Here is a 15,793-nt window from a genome sequence, read left to right as displayed (position 1 = left end):
TAGAGTTTAAAAGGAAGGAATTTGTTGCAGCTTGTAGGTAGTTGCACACAATTTTAAAATGCAAATAACTCATGCTTATATAAGAATGACAACTTGTAGGGGAATGTACAAACAAATAAATTCTGAGTATTAAGAAATTACTGAAATATTACATAGAAATCTGTAGAGAGTTCAGATACAGAGGGCAGTTTTAGATTGTTGCACACATGAATAATGCCTTTTGAGAAGTCCCTTGGTTGTTGTACCAACTCATTTACTATGTGTTCCTTGTCTCTTCTGTAGGTATCCTTTGATATTAGCTTTGATTTTAACCTTAAAAATCTTCAGAATGTGGCAGTTCTAAGCTTTCATGCATGGAGGTAAAGTACACAATGACACAAAAGCAAATTAGGCATTAAAAGCTTATTTGTATGAAACAGTATTATTACACCTGACTCAAATCTGTTTTGATGAACAGTGAAAGTAAGGAACAGCAAGACTCGGACAACCAGGTCACCTTATCAATTCCTTTGAGATATGATGCAGAAATTCACTTCACAAGGTATGCTGAATTATGTAAACAGACACTGTCATTTTGCCAAGCTACTTGAAGTAACAGCCTTGAAAGGCCACTAAAATGTAGTGAAGCTTTGCTTTTGTTTTGGAAGTCATAAGAAATTCCCTCTTTACCAGTAGTAGCAGATTTGTCTGTCCTTCCAACCAAACTTATATTTAAAAATTACAAAAGTTGTGGACCCATGTTTACCTTCAAACAGTTGTTGCAGATGCTCCTGTGAACAGAAGTGATAAAAAGGCCAAACAGTGCTTGTGGTCTCAATAACATAAAAGGTACATGCTGTATAATAACATTGGGCTTCTTGGCTCAAATGTAATGACATGGGATCAAATCTGGAGCTACAGTGATCAAAACTAAACAAAAAAATATCAAAAGGAAAAATATGCCCCATTCAGACTCTCAGAAAAGGAGGGGGGAAAAAAAAGAAAAAAGAATTATGGACATCTGCAGAACCTGGAGCAAGAATGTAAACTTTTTAGCAGTTTGAGATAACGATTTGAACTAAAACCTGAGGTGCACCTGACAGATTCTCCCTTGTTGCAGCTGCACTGGCATTAGGAAAGCAGACATCCTGCTTTCCCATGCACCTATCCAGATTCTGGCTCAAACCTACCCCCCTGCCTGGTACCAGCCCTTTCTTTTCCAAGTAGAAGGCAAGTCAGGGCTGTTGCAAGAGGGATCCTTTACCCTGGGAAGGGTTTGTAAGGAGAGGCAGCTGAGCAGGCACAGGGAGAAACACCAACAAAAAGCCTTTTAAGACCTTTTATCTTCATATAGTGCTCTTGAAAGTTCTTATCTTGAGCCCTGGAAACACTTGGTGATTCAGGATGCACTCAAACAGTAATTAGTCTGTTACTGTTCCAAACAAGAATGATTTCAGTTAAAGTTTAACTTAGATTACAACTGAAACAAAAAATACATTGGTGTCACTTTCAGATCAAGGTAGGATATTTGAATTTTCATCAAAGAAAAGATTTATTTATCTTTCCCAAATACTGAATTTCTAGGATCAGCATGTAATTACACAATGCATTTGGTCACCAGTTCTTGAAAAAAGGCTTTTGCATCCCAAAGTGTTCAAAAATTAGTAAATACAGATAGATATTTTTTAAAACAGTAGATATTCAGAGAATAACAGAAATTTGAAAAAGATGGAGCTGCTTCAAATTCACAGCAACAATGGATCCAGGAAATTAATATTCAGAGCTACAAGAACTGTCAGCTGCTGTGTAGGATGAGCTGGAATAGGGACCACAGAACAGAAGATTAGTGTTGTAACCTTCTTTGCAGAAGGTCAGTTTCAGAATATTGGAGGCCCTGCATCATGACTAGATGCACCAGTCCTGGAGCAATACAGAGTTTCTGAGATTATTTGAAGTGCAAAGAAAAGTATTTGAGTCAGTGGTGCAAGTTCTTTCAGCTCCTTGAGAAAGTTGCATGAGACCTCACCAGAAGCAGCAGAGACTGCAGGAGCATCTGTACAGAGGGCTAGCTTCTTAGAAATTTCAGATGGTGCAAACTGGAAACAGCAGGTTTAATTAGCTGAGAAATACGAACTGAAATTAAATGCTTCAGAAGAAGTGAGGATTGAGTCTATAAAAGTTATCCAAGGGAAGACAAGGGTTTGAATTCAGCTACATCTCCTGAACATGAGAAAATGCCATTTCATATGCACATCAAGGAATGAAGGAATACCTACTGCCAGAAAATGGTTAGTAGTTCTTGGAGATAATGAATTTAAAAGAATTAAATTAAATGCATATTAAGCCATGGCATAACTTGGCTTAGGAAGTATTTACCTGAAATTAGTTCCTTCCAAAGGCAGGTAATGCAGCCAAGATCCCTTAAAATACAAGGGTTGAGAAAAAAAAAGTATTGTTTTGCTGAAGTGAAGTCTTTCTAGGGATAATTTCCTGAGTTTCTAGAAGATGTAGCAATATGTCTTACCAGCGACTTCTGAAAGAACAAGGAAGCTGGTACTGTGCATTTTGGAAAAACTGGAGTTTACAGCAATAAGAAAGCAAAAAATATGTCATGTGTGTTTTCCTTGGAGTCCTGTGAGGAAGCTCTTCAAGGAAAGGGCCCATGGAAAATCAAAAAGTCTCCACAGTGCAGAATGGAGGACCAAAACTGATCAGGAAGCACATCTGTGAGACTGCACCACACACATTAAATTGAGATTGTATGCACAGATACTATCCAGATCAAACAGGGAGAGCAGTAAAGATGATAGATTCCTTGTGTAACAGGAAGAGCTGATGTAGGAGTTGTAATAACCCCTATTTCTTGTTACTCACTCACCAGCTTGCTTTTTGACTGCTCAAAGTAGCCTTCTAATGAAAGTTAATGATGAAGAGCAGACACAGTTCCAGGATAGTTTAGCAGAGGAGCTGCTCACAGGTAGCAGGCAGTGGGTGTGATGCACAGGGATGTTTTCCTTGCCTTTGAGCATGGTTCCAGCTGAGCTCCTTAAGCACCCACAGATCCTTGCACCATGTCCTTCCATCACACACCTGCCATTCCCTGCTGCAGTGGGCTGAAAGCACCCTTACGTTACTTTGGAAATTCTGGATTTTAAACCCCATAATTACTAAAGAAAGTGACCCAAAGAGGACTATGAGGACTGTGTCACATGTACCATGTACTTAAGTAGGGTGATGCCTGTGTTTCCACACCCAACAAGTTACAGATGTACCAAGGCAGACAGCCAGTAAGGCCCTTTCTGAAGAAAAAGTTGACTGAAAGTGTGAACGTTGCAGTTTGTGTGCAGAGGAAGAGTTTGCAGTATGGTCCTGTAACAATGCAGGGACTGGAAGCCTGAGACAGCCTGTACCCGATACAACTCTCTTGTCTTAATTTCGTGTTTGTTCCTGCTTTGGGCTTCAGTGTACCATTTTCTTAACCAACTTTGTAAATTTCAACTTTTTCTCTGTCTGTACTTCTGACCTGTTTCACAAAGGCATATCCAGTAACATATGTTTTCAAAGCAGCTGCCAAATTGAAATGTATTGTTTTATGGTTGTTAACCAGGCTTGCCAACATCAACTTTTATGAAGTATACTCTGGTCATAACATTCCTTCCACTGTGAATAATTTTGAAGATATTGGCCCCACGTTCAACTTCTCAGTTAAGGTTAGTAAGTCTGTTTTGTTCTGGTTCAAGAAGTTGCCGTAGCTCCCTCTGTAGCCTGCTCCCAAAACCTAGTTTAAAAAAAACACTCCTGCTTACATTGTCTGATTTTGAGGCTTTTGAATAGATCAAGTAAGAAAATAAATTTTCAAATAGCGTAACTGCTTGGAGTCTTCATAAGGTTAAGGATGACATTTGCCCAAGTAGAATGGGGGAGGGATTGGTCCTGCACTGTGTACATATTTAGAAGATGGTTAATGCTTAACTTTAGGCCAACTTAGACTGTTTTTTCACAGAGTCTCCTGACAACTTGATTAAGAAAAACAAGTCTTTGCAGGCTTGGACTTTGAAACTTGAAGTTTGGCAAGGGTTAAGGGCTCAAACCTGATGCAAGAACTAGCCAAATCACAGTGCTTATTACATAACACAGAAAAAACTTAGATCCAAATATGCAACGTGGAAGAAACTTAAATTATGTTCCATTTCCATTCCTGTGACTGCTACTCCAAAGGACTAAAAAGGCCTATTGGCCGTGGCAGAGTATTTGCTTTTCAAAACATATCTCATGCAGTTAATATGAGCTTCGCTAAGAAAGCAGACAGGAACCTGGAGTTATACTGTATACTTTCTGCTTTACTGTTCACACAATTACTGCTCCGGTGTTTTAATTTAAATAAATAAATAAATAAATAAATAAATAAAAGTACTCAAATAAAAGTACTCAAAAGTATTTGATACAGCAAGAAAATTAGATATAATGGATGAGTATGGAGAACTCATCCATTATATCTAATTTTCTTGCTGTATCAAATAATACTTGATTTTTTTGCTTTGCAGGTAACAACAGGAAGTATTCCAGTAAAGATGGCATCTGTAACAATCAGTCTTCCAGAAATGACCAGCAAAGGCAACCCACTGATGTACCTAACTGCAGTCATAGCAGATGAGGTATACAACTGAACTGTGTTTCGGGGGTTTATCAGTACTAGAAACATCAACTATCTCCCCAATATCATACATAGTTTAAGAGAATCCATGCTCTTTCTCCTTGTCCCTTCCCCATAAAGGGGGGACCACAATGCCAACAGTACACTAGCCTATTACTTGGCAGTTGTGGAGTATCTGGATCTCTTCAGTTAGATCTTTATCCAAGTTTCTGGGAAAGTTATAGTAAAAATGAATTTTTTAGATGAGGAAAAACAGTTCAGGTCAATCTAGAGAGAGGAGAAAAAAAAAAAAAAGTGTCATAAGAATTATTTACTTTTGACCAAAACCACATACTCTTCATTTCTTAAAGAATTCAGTGTTCACACTCTAGCCTTTATAAGCCACCATCTAATCCTAGAAATATATATTATTTTTATGAGTATAAACTCCCTAGTAGGCTGTCATCCAGTCTCATTCCTGCCATCTTTCCTAGGCCAGAGGTGTTACTTGTGATGCTCAGATAAATCCACTGCAAATAGGGAAAAGACCTTATTCTCCATCTTTCACGAAAGAGAACTTCAGAGCTTCCAAAGAACTGGTGAGTAAAACCCAGGGCTGCAGTAAGCAGGACCTTCTGAGCTGAGGGAAGCAGAGCTGACCTGAGCCCATTGCTCTACTTGGGAGGAAAGCTGTGATGGGGTGGTATTCCTTATTTACAGAGCTGGAGCTTAGCCTATGGATGTTCTCAAAGATACCACATCTGCTTTAGCACAGCCTGCAAGTCCTTAATTTGTATGCACAGAATGGCAAAGGCAAGGGCAAAAAGTCTGGATGTTGCAAGAACATTTTTTAAAGTGTATTTTTAACGCATGCTGTTGCCTCTTTTTGCTGTTTCCCCTGGAAGAACTGTAAGAACACAAAGTGCAGTACCATCACATGCAAACTGGAAGACATTACACTGAAGGGAGAGTATTTTGTGAACATATCCACCCAAATCTGGAACGGAACCTTTGCTGCCGTGAGTATCAGTTGCACCTTTATGGAGGATCCAATACTCAAGTATTCTCAAACTCCTGATATTTTTCAGAGTTCAGTACAGAGACCTTACGCTCTAGAAAGACCTTCCTTTACTTTATATTGGTTTGTGTTTTTCCAGACTGAAAACTTGAACCCAAAAGTAGTGAGGCTGCATAATGGAGCTGATAAAATTTCAGTCCAGCACAGAATCTAAGAAAATGCTGTGATAATGCAACCTTCACAGCTGAAAAAGACATTTTCTACATCTGTTAGATTCATTCTAGGGGAACTACTGTTTCCACAAAACTCATCATAGGACAGCAAAGCGCAGTATCATCATAGCCTGTAAAATAATCATCCTTTTAGCTTTTGAACATCACAGCCTACATCGTGATCATTTTAAATTATATCAGAATACCAAAACCCTGTTACTGCTGCCAGTTTTATTTGATATAGAAAGTGTAGAAAACGTCTTTAATTGATTTTTTTTGTGTGTTTATTAGAGTAATTGTCAAAGAAACAGTCCTTGCTTAGAGACCTACAGGATGCTTAAAATATCCATCAATATCTCAGCCTATTTTCAATCACCATGTGTTCCCCAGGATATAAGTCATCATGAATTACCAGACTTCTGAAGTCAGACCGTGTTTGCTTCTTAGCTAGGCAACCAACCAAATGATTTTGGAGCTCTGGGTTGGCCTAATGCGTCAGGAACATGACGCAGTCTCCTCAGTGTGTCTGGTGATTCTTGTGGCAGGTATTGACATTTAACAGCAGGGCTGTTGTCAGCTCCAGCATTCAACTCTCAAAAGGAAAAGGTCAGGTTAATATTGTTAAATGTGTTATGGAAATGTGCGACGAAAAGCATCTGTCTGTCCTTAGTGTTTGTATTTTTCTAATCAGCTGGGTCAAGACCATTTGTTAGTGCTGTTAGGTATGCAGAAGGTGGAGACCTGAACAAAAGGTTACTACTCTCCCAAAAAAGTGACTGGGAATGGCTTGTTTACCATCACTGGCTGATGGGAAGGAGAGTTCATATGTCATAGTTCTCCTCGCATCTCCCATTTTTTAATTCTCTATTTGATTGTCAAATTCAGCACAAATAGTCTTGCAAGTACTCACTCAATCACGTACATCGTCAGCCTTTTTATTTAGTGGCAACCAGCCATTGTCCTAGAAGAGGATAGCAGGTTTGCCAGTACCTGCTAAGCAAAGATGTGTTTAGGAACTGAGGTGCTTTGAATAGTGCTCAGGTGTGTTTCTAAACTTTTAGGTGTGCAGGACACACCACTTGAGCAGATGGCCACAGTGCAGGGATACAATAACTCACACTGCAGAGACAGTCAGTTTGGTGTGTTGGCCACTGCAGACCCACAGCTACCCACGGCTACCACAGAGAAATGGCTGAGGAGGCAAAATGACAGAGCAGGCATTGCCTTTGGTTCAGCTGGAGAGTGCTCCTGTGAACCTGAGGCCATTCCTTGTGGTGCTATAAAAGAGCAGCAGTGAACTGTCAGTGTCTACAGAGCCATGTACCCCTCCTCCCAGTACATCCACAGAGGGAAGTGGAGTCTGGCACAAGGTCCCTTTTCAAATAGGAATTGGCTTAAGATTTTTGTCATCTTCTCTGTTTAAGCTGAGAGAGCTATGTCAGAATTTGAGACGTGGAGAGGAACACATAGTGAAAGGAAAAAATAAATGGGGAAAAACAGAAGCATTGGATAGAACTGAAGGCAGGGGGAAGTAAAAGAACATCGAGTTTCCATTTCTTTCAAAGGCCAGAGATATATTCCCAGCTGTCTTTTGTTGCTGTGTCTCCTTTTCTCACTGCTATTTTCCCCCATCTCTTCCCTGCTAGCAGCAGTGACAGCTTTGAAATAACTATGAAAAGGGTTACGTAAATAATTCCTTCTGTTTTGCTTGAACTGTACATTAAAGAAAAAGAAAAACCAGTTCCTCAATGTCATTGCTAAGTGGATTACTGATACATTATTACTTTGATTGACATGTTGGCTGGGAAAAAAATACAAAAATAATTTTAATTTTTGTTAATACTATGCTTTTCTGGTTATGAAGTCTTCATTTCAAGGCAATAGAATAATTTTAGAATATCTACATTTTAATTGAGTTGCCCTATAACAGAGCTTTACAGTTGTTTTAATCTTCTCTTTCAGCTAATTTTCCAGACATTACAACTCTCTGCAGAAGCAAAAATTGATACACATAACCCTGAGTTATTTATAATTGGAGAGAATACCCTAACTGTAAGTGATAGTTATTTATATTTTTTCAACTTCTCTGACTGTATTAAAGTGATAGTATTTAATTTTCAGTGTCCTTCAGGATTACATAGCAACTTGATTATGTTGAACTAATGTATCCTTCTGACTATATACAACTCCCTTAAGTTATTAAAATGTTTTCAGTTCAGCCCACTGCTATATAAACCAGACATAATTAAAAGCTGCGAGTCTCAAATAAGTTGCAGAATTCTGAGAAAAAGTTAGCTAGAAATTTCTGATATTTCAAATAGCTTTCTGTTCATGAAAAGACCAAAATTTGGACTTCTTGCTGCAATGGGATTAATTGTTCGTTATAGATAAATGAGCTCTGGGAAACATGTTCACAAATGTGATTTATAGTATTACTTACTTCTATAAGTGTATGGTTTGATGTTTCTACACAAATGTTTGGCAAAGATCTCCAGAAAATAATCCCATTTGTAAAGGAATGTGGAATATTTTTAGCATTTGGAATTGCTGTCATATGGACAATATGGACACAACTAATCTCAAGAGAAGTCTCCATACCACTGCTTTATTAATACAGAATTCTTCTTCCAAGCTTTCTACTTGCTATATACAAACATAAAAAACACTGGAAGAATAGATTAGCGCTGTGGTACATTTTAATAAAAGAGAACACCTTATTCCATTAGTCCGTCTTGAGAGGAACACCCTTCCATTTGCAGTACTAATTTCAGATTTATTTTTACAGGACTTAATAGCCTGTTTTATCCATAAAATATCTAAGGCCATTAAAGAGCAAAATGCAAATTAGTAAATTAGTCAAATATCTGTAAGAACGTGCAGCATAGCCCATTCACAGGCAATAGAGGATTCAACTAAATGTATACAAAAGCAGTTACAGATTGATTGCTCTCATTGTGTGATACAATTATCCAATACCATTTTTAATTATTGATTTCTCATGGATCACTCTAGTTCTTGGGAAGAACCTCTAAATAAGCCATTTTGTAATGAGGAAAACCTCCAGTGCCTGAAGAAGAAAGGAAGTATGTTTTTGCAGAAAGATTACATGCCAGTATTTGAAGAGTTCTGAGTGCTTCAGTTTGCCATGGTATTATTTCTATTAGGAGATTAAACTCATTACTATAATGAAAATATTCCAGGTAATTGCACAGGCTTTTTAGGTAACTCATAAACCATGTATTAGTAAGTGTTTTTCCACATTTGAAGCATGGTACTGCCAAATCTACATTACCAGAAGTTCCGTTGGCAATTTCAGGAGAATTAAAATTTAATTATTCAAATGATAGTTGATGAATAAAAGTGAATTTCTCCCCCAGCCATTGACACATGTGCAGCTTTTACACCTTTGAGGCTAAACAGACCCACAGGCCTGAAAGTTATCCACAGGGTTCCTAGGAAACAAAATGGCTTTTGGTGACTTCCAGACTGATCTTTACTCAATGACCTATTACCCTGTGAGAAGTCTTGGTATATGTGCCAGGTTGTGGAGGTACATTCTCCCTAGAGCAGACAGTCTGACACTTGGAGTCAGTTCCCTTACTTCCTGTCTGCCCTTCACACTTTCTTGGGAACAGGACAGTGCAGAAGCAAACGGGCCTTATTTCCCTACTTACCCTGGTATTTTAGATGGATGTGGTAGGATTCATCTCATTTAATATCTGCATTAGTCATCCACATTCTATAAACCCTAGTCCCTGGAAAAAACAGGTATTTCTGAAATGCAGTTCATCTATCCTAAAGATGATCCTGAAAATAACTAGGGTGAATTAGGCTCTTAAAAAAAGCCTATCCTCCTCTGGGAGTCAAGGAACCATATTGTAGATGTAACACCAGAGGAGTTGAATCTCAGTCTCATGGTGTCTTATTGACCACAGTTTAACTTCAGGAAATATAATTTGTTCTTAGGCATCAGTTTTCATTTCCAATAGTGGCACTTCACTGTTAATCTAATGCAGAAAGCATTACTAGGCAAACTGCATATATGAAATTGGCTTTTTACATTGGATCAACTGGGTTGTTGTTTTGCCAAATAAATGAATATTACCTTGTGATGCTATGTGGGGAAGCTGCTTAGGTATTTTTACGTAAAAGCTTTCACATTTTTTCCAAGTTGGAAAGGACTGCCAGCTGGAGGCCAGAATGTCAACCTGCTAGAATCATCATTATAGCCACTCAGTTAGAAAATACACAAAGCCATCCTGCCTTGGTGAAATGAATACACATAACCACACCTAGCACAACAGTGGAGCCTTCCAACAGAAATTACTTAAATCACTGAAATGTCAGTCCAGTGCAAGTTTCCCAGAAAGCTTAAGATTAAATTACTCCAGGCAAATGCACTGAACAACCACCCTGAGAAAATAAACCAGTGTGACTTGTTTTATCATGTTTCAGGAAGGAAAAAAACTTTCAGCTAACTGCACGTCGTCCCAAGATTAAATCCAAAAATTTGACAGTTCATAAATATTACAGCAATGTCTCCCCCAGAAACTCTGTTATATGTAATTATATATTTGGTTATACCTAAGCCAGCTAGATAGGGTATCACCTGAAAACTAACTTCCAGACACTGAGTGCTCTTCTGGGAGTTCTCTGGTATTGCTTGTGGTTCAGGAAATGTAGGTATGCTAGGGTGCTCCTGTTTGACCCATACATCTTGCAGACAATTGATGCAGTTTACCCAGGAGAACACAGATCACCATGAGATCTGTCAAGTCATTAGTGGTTTCATAGAAGGTAGGAACAGCAGTCAAAGGAGACTGAGGTACCTTCCCAGCAGGAGGATTGGAACTTCAACAGATGTGATGGTGCCTGGCCTCAGTGATTAGTACTGCCTCCTACAGCTGCCCAGCACGGATAATGGTCTCTGACAATGCTTGGTGGAAAGTAGTGCTTCTCCAGCAGTCTGATTTTGGGGCTGTACACCAGGCTATTCTCTGCCTTCATGTAAACATGCCTGGTTTGCACAATGATAGTGTGTGGAGCTCTGAAAGGCCTCCTGTTAATGGAGGCAGCTGGCAGGAGAGATTGGTTCTCTGCCTGTTAAGCATGGCCAGGAGTGATATGAGGGCCTCTAGTCCTCAGCTGGCATTGCTGTGCCACAGTGCAACCAGGCACCCATGGACATCAGTGAAAGGGCTGTAATTGCCTGGTATGTTCCAGTCATTTGTCCTCTAATATGTGCAGTCCAGGCATTCTTGATCTTTGGTTTACAAATCCTACCTTATTTGCAGTTAACATTAACCCCTAAGACAAAATCTCTCTGCTTTCAGATCCCAGTTACAATAATAAAGCCGGATGAGAAAGCTGAGGTGCCAGTAGGTGTTGTGATTGGCAGCATACTGGCTGGACTCCTCTTGCTGTTGGTACTGGTTGCTGTTTTGTGGAAAGTAAGTAGGTACTTACACTCTTAAAACCAGAAAGAGATAAATATATTTGGGCTACATTCTTTGGAATCTCTCTTCTCTAGTATGAAACAAAAACCACATCTACAGTTTGGGAGCGTGAATAATACTGCATTGGCATTATACCCTTGACATATTTTAGAGGGGTTTATGAAATGGGTCCTCATAGAAGCCAGCAACATGAAGATGATACATGAGCTTCCAATCATTCAAAATAGGGGCTATGGCATTTACTTTCTTCCTTTTGACATGTCTGCCTCCTTCCATAATATCCCAGCGGTGCTCTGAACACCTATGATATTCCCTCTGGACAAGGGTGAGAATTACAAACAAGGTGGGAGAAGATATATATTGAACAGACAAAAGAAAGGGCACGAGCCAAAAGTAAATTACGAAGGTTACATAGAAAAAGGGGAAAGTTTTTCTGTGTCTCAGGGCATTAGTGTTTGAAGTGCTCCTTGGCACACCAAGGCATCATGGAAATGTCTGTATCTCTGCAGGGAGAAAACTGACTAATCAGCACTGCTGCTCTAGCATTTAGTTGTACCAGGTAGGAATTTAGGGCCCACCTCCTTTCATTTTAGAGGCAGGAATTGTCTACAAATCAAACTGTATGGTGTATGCATGCACATATGTATTTCTACCATCACAGTATTTAGTTTTGCTGAGACATGAATTATCAATGACTGACTGCAATGTGGTGTTATTTTAACACTTCTCACAGCTTGGCTTCTTCAAGAGACAGTATGAGAAAATGACACAGGATATAGAAGATGTCGATGAAATTGCAGAACTCACAAAGGACAAAGACTGAAGATAAGTTACATGGATAAAGAGGAGATCTGAGCCACCAATAGTAGTTGTGATCAGTCAGTTCTTCAGCTGGAGTGCCTTAAAGCTTAGTAACATTTAAACATTTCTAATGAAAGTGTCTTTATAGATGAAAATATTTTACAGATTCTACTCTATTGTAAGAGTAACTGCAGGACAGTTTGGTTTTTTCAAAAATGATTTATAGTGCCTTTTCTTATAATGTTTTGCATTTCAAACTTAACCCTTAGAACTGGCAGGTCCGGAGTATACAGTAACATATGGTTCCAGCAGCCCTTCTCTTGATCCACTGCAGAGTGAAACAGAAGAATTTATTTCAGATTATTGTGGGACAGCATCAGTTGGTAATTCAGTTGACAAGTACCACATGTGTTAAAGGACATTTTCTATTAAGTTGATGATGAATGTGTGGTGAATACTGCTTCCAGACTGGGAGAAGAAAAGTCTTTTTTTTCATTGACTAGCTCCATCCTTATTGTTTTAGAAAAATAATTTCCACCAACAAACCTTTGCTTTAACTATTCTATGAACTGAGAACTGTGTATGAAGATGTCTGTCCGGGTGCTACAGGACAACTGGTTTTGCAGTCTTCCAAAAGTTCACTGTATTTCTTGCACTAAGATCACAACTAAATTACTGAAGGATACTGTTTTGGGGAAGTACTGCCAAATGGTATGTATAACTGTCTTCTGCATACTTTCTCCCTGAGAAAAAAAATATGGATTTCATAATCACTTACAGCATGTTCTCTGCAATGTTATTACTCATTTTCATCTTGAGAAGCACTACCACTGCTGTTACGCTGGCCTTTACACTCTTGGTCCCTCTGATATCAGTTTGGCTTTTGACATAAATAGAAAAGACAGTCAAGATCTTGCCTTTAATTCTGTACTGAAAGATTTTGCAAGACTAAGAGCATAGAGTGTATTAAGGGGATAACTGACTGAGGAATTATGCACGTTACAAAAGGGGATAGTGAAAATCTAAGCTCTACAAAATGTTTACTGCACTTCTTTAGCATCTCAGTGCCCTCCAGGAGACCAAAGTTCAGTACAACCTCCTTACCTGTCACATTATTTTTGGTCCCAACTGTTCATGTCTTGATGAAGTTAACTTATGTTTTATACAGTGAAGTACTGTAGTGCTCTGGAATGAGCTCTAAGCACAACACTTGTGTGACTTTGTGTTGGTTACACACCTCAAGTTTATCACATGCTGTTATGCTGTCTGGTTATAATGAAAGCTTCAGTCTTATAAAGGCCCATGCTGTAAGGCTGGTGACAGTCAGGAGAATTGGCCTTTTGGCTGCCTTTCTCCCTCATGCCTGGCAGTTACACTTAAAATTGATTGTGAGGGAAGATGTGTGTGTTTTTCGTGTGCATGCTGCCATGCAAGTGAGGTTGTTTCCAACTTGAGGTGATTTACTTGAAGAGTAAAACATGCAAATGTGCCTGATTGAGAACACGAAGTCATGGTTTCTTTCCCCCAAAGCTGGATTGTAATTATGCTTAGGCACTTTTCCATTATTTTCTGAGGGACTAGGCTTAAGCACGTTTGAAAGTTTTACTCAGTCTTTTTTAATAGCTAATGAGTCAAAAGCCAACCGTCTCTTTGGCAAATAACAGTTTATTTGCAGCAACAGCTGGATTATGCTCAGTGTAGTTTTATATGTTTTGAATTTATTTTGTATCTATGAAATGTTATGTTTTGGGATGTTTTGTTGGGTTTTTTTTTTTTACATTCTGAAGAACAATTCAGATTCTTATATCAATTATCAAACAAGGTTCTTCCCATCAGTTGAGTCTGACCAAAACAAATATTTTAAAAGTGAGGGAAAAAATAGCAATTGCATAAATCTAAATAATAAGCTAGTGATTTGTAATTATAAACTTTGAGGGCAAATGCTTTGAGAGTAAAGATAAAAATTTTGTCTGCCTCAATTTTTATATAAACTTGTGCAGAAAAAAATAACCCCTACAGCCATGTATGTGGGAAGCTCCTACATAATCAGGGTCATGCACACCAGAGCAGAGGGGGAATTTCACAATACACCAGATGGTATAATCTTCAATTTCTGGTGCTGCCTACAAGGGCAATTCAGGCATTGACCCAGATTTCCTTCTTCCACCTTCGGTGAGAGGTACAGGTCAATATCAAATATGCAACTTCTTTGGGGATTTAACAGGTTATCAATCAGGTAGCAATGATTCAATTCACTAGTCTTCACTGGGTTATGTTTTGACATGGACAATATGATTCTCCTTGCCAATCTGGACACAATACTGCTTTTACAAAATAAAGGGGAGACATAGAAATGGGTAAGGTTTTTGTATCCTAACCACTCCAAGTTAATAGTTTATTTTTCTTTTACAATTAATACTGAAATGGATCATTCAGTTTTTGTAATGGGTGAGTCTATTGCACTTTTAAGTTGGCACAGCCGCAGATAATACTGGAAATATTATGTATATTTTGTAATGTGTGCAAGGGTTTGGTTTTGTTTTTTTAATTTACTTTTTTAAAGCAGCATGTTTTAAATACTCTGAAATTTTGAGCTTTGGCATGTAGTTCTGTTTGTGCTTGCAGCAAGAAAAGTCAGCAATACCTTCAGCAAACTCAAGTTATATCTGATTCTGGTCTTGAAATCTAGCTACTGATTTCCTGAAGTAGTAGAATCAAGTCCAAAATCTGAGTTGATTTCATATGAGCCTATGTATAAATTTGGGATGTACAAGAGAGTTTATAATAAAGTTGACTTCTAAAAGCTAGCATGTAAGCTCTATGGGAGCAGGGACTGTATCACTGTGGTGGCCTGTCTGAGGGCCTAGAACAGCATTACTGCAATAAAACCCAAGACTACTGCTGAACGCAGACTCACTTATTTTTTAAACAGCACCCTAAAGAGAAGCAATGCTACTGAAAAAGCACGGCATAAAATGGGGCCAAATACGGTTTTGTCCCAGTAGCACACAGGGAGAACCCTAAGGGAATGACTCTGCTAGGTAGACAAAGACACTGCACTTGAAGTCTTGTAGACCACAGTCAGGAGTGCAACATTACCAGTAAGCTGTACTGTACTGTAACCCAGTTCACATTATTCCAAAATATTTAGAAAGCTCTAGCTGAATAGATGGTGTTAAAACATTACCATGGCCAGGCCTTCCTCTATACATGAGCTTATCATCACTGGTATCTAAAATTACACCCCATTCTGCCAGTCTCTGCACCTTATCTATTTACAGAACTGGTCAGCAGTAGCATGTCATGACTGGCTCTGGCTGCACCCCACCATGTGTTGGAAAAGCTAAATTCAACTTTTCAGCAGGAACAATGCAGCAAAAGAAGAGAGGGAGAAACTTGGTGCTATGAATAGAAAGATGACAGGAAGACAATACCATCAGAAACTACTACCTGAAAACTACACACATTCAGAGAGCTTTTTATTTCCACTTTCAACTCATCCCTACTTTTAACAGTGGTACATAAATATTCAGGTAGGCTACCAACTTTACACTTCGATCATATAATATCAGATGAACTTAATCTTAAGGCACAAAACTGTCTTTCACCAAGTCTCAGTGTTTTGCAGAATTACAAGCCAGATTCCTTATATACTGATTCACGTATGTGCTGGTTTTGACTGGGCAGAGGTACA

The 15,793-nt window shown here is 38.7% G+C and overlaps 1 protein-coding gene across 1 annotated transcript in view; it reads left to right on the top strand.

Annotated features, from left to right (window-relative positions):
• The window catches only part of ITGA2 (integrin subunit alpha 2), a gene marked incomplete at its 5' end in the record, with an annotated part of 48,998 nt that extends 34,001 nt beyond the window's left edge, over window positions 1-14,997 (top strand). The window contains 9 exons of the mRNA XM_083883730.1: window positions 283-359; window positions 458-541; window positions 3,587-3,689; window positions 4,524-4,634; window positions 5,107-5,211; window positions 5,518-5,631; window positions 7,805-7,894; window positions 11,176-11,292; window positions 12,032-14,997. Of these exons, the coding sequence (XP_083739856.1) occupies window positions 283-359; window positions 458-541; window positions 3,587-3,689; window positions 4,524-4,634; window positions 5,107-5,211; window positions 5,518-5,631; window positions 7,805-7,894; window positions 11,176-11,292; window positions 12,032-12,121 (891 nt within the window). The 3' untranslated portion in view covers window positions 12,122-14,997. The remainder of the gene's footprint in view (window positions 1-282; window positions 360-457; window positions 542-3,586; window positions 3,690-4,523; window positions 4,635-5,106; window positions 5,212-5,517; window positions 5,632-7,804; window positions 7,895-11,175; window positions 11,293-12,031) is intronic.
• Window positions 14,998-15,793: the final 796 nt, after the last annotated feature.

This window comes from Zosterops lateralis (assembly GCF_965231275.1).
Source record: "Zosterops lateralis genome assembly, chromosome: Z".
In the NCBI taxonomy this organism is placed as follows: domain Eukaryota; kingdom Metazoa; phylum Chordata; class Aves; order Passeriformes; family Zosteropidae; genus Zosterops; species Zosterops lateralis.
This window is presented reverse-complemented; position numbering and strand designations above follow the sequence as displayed.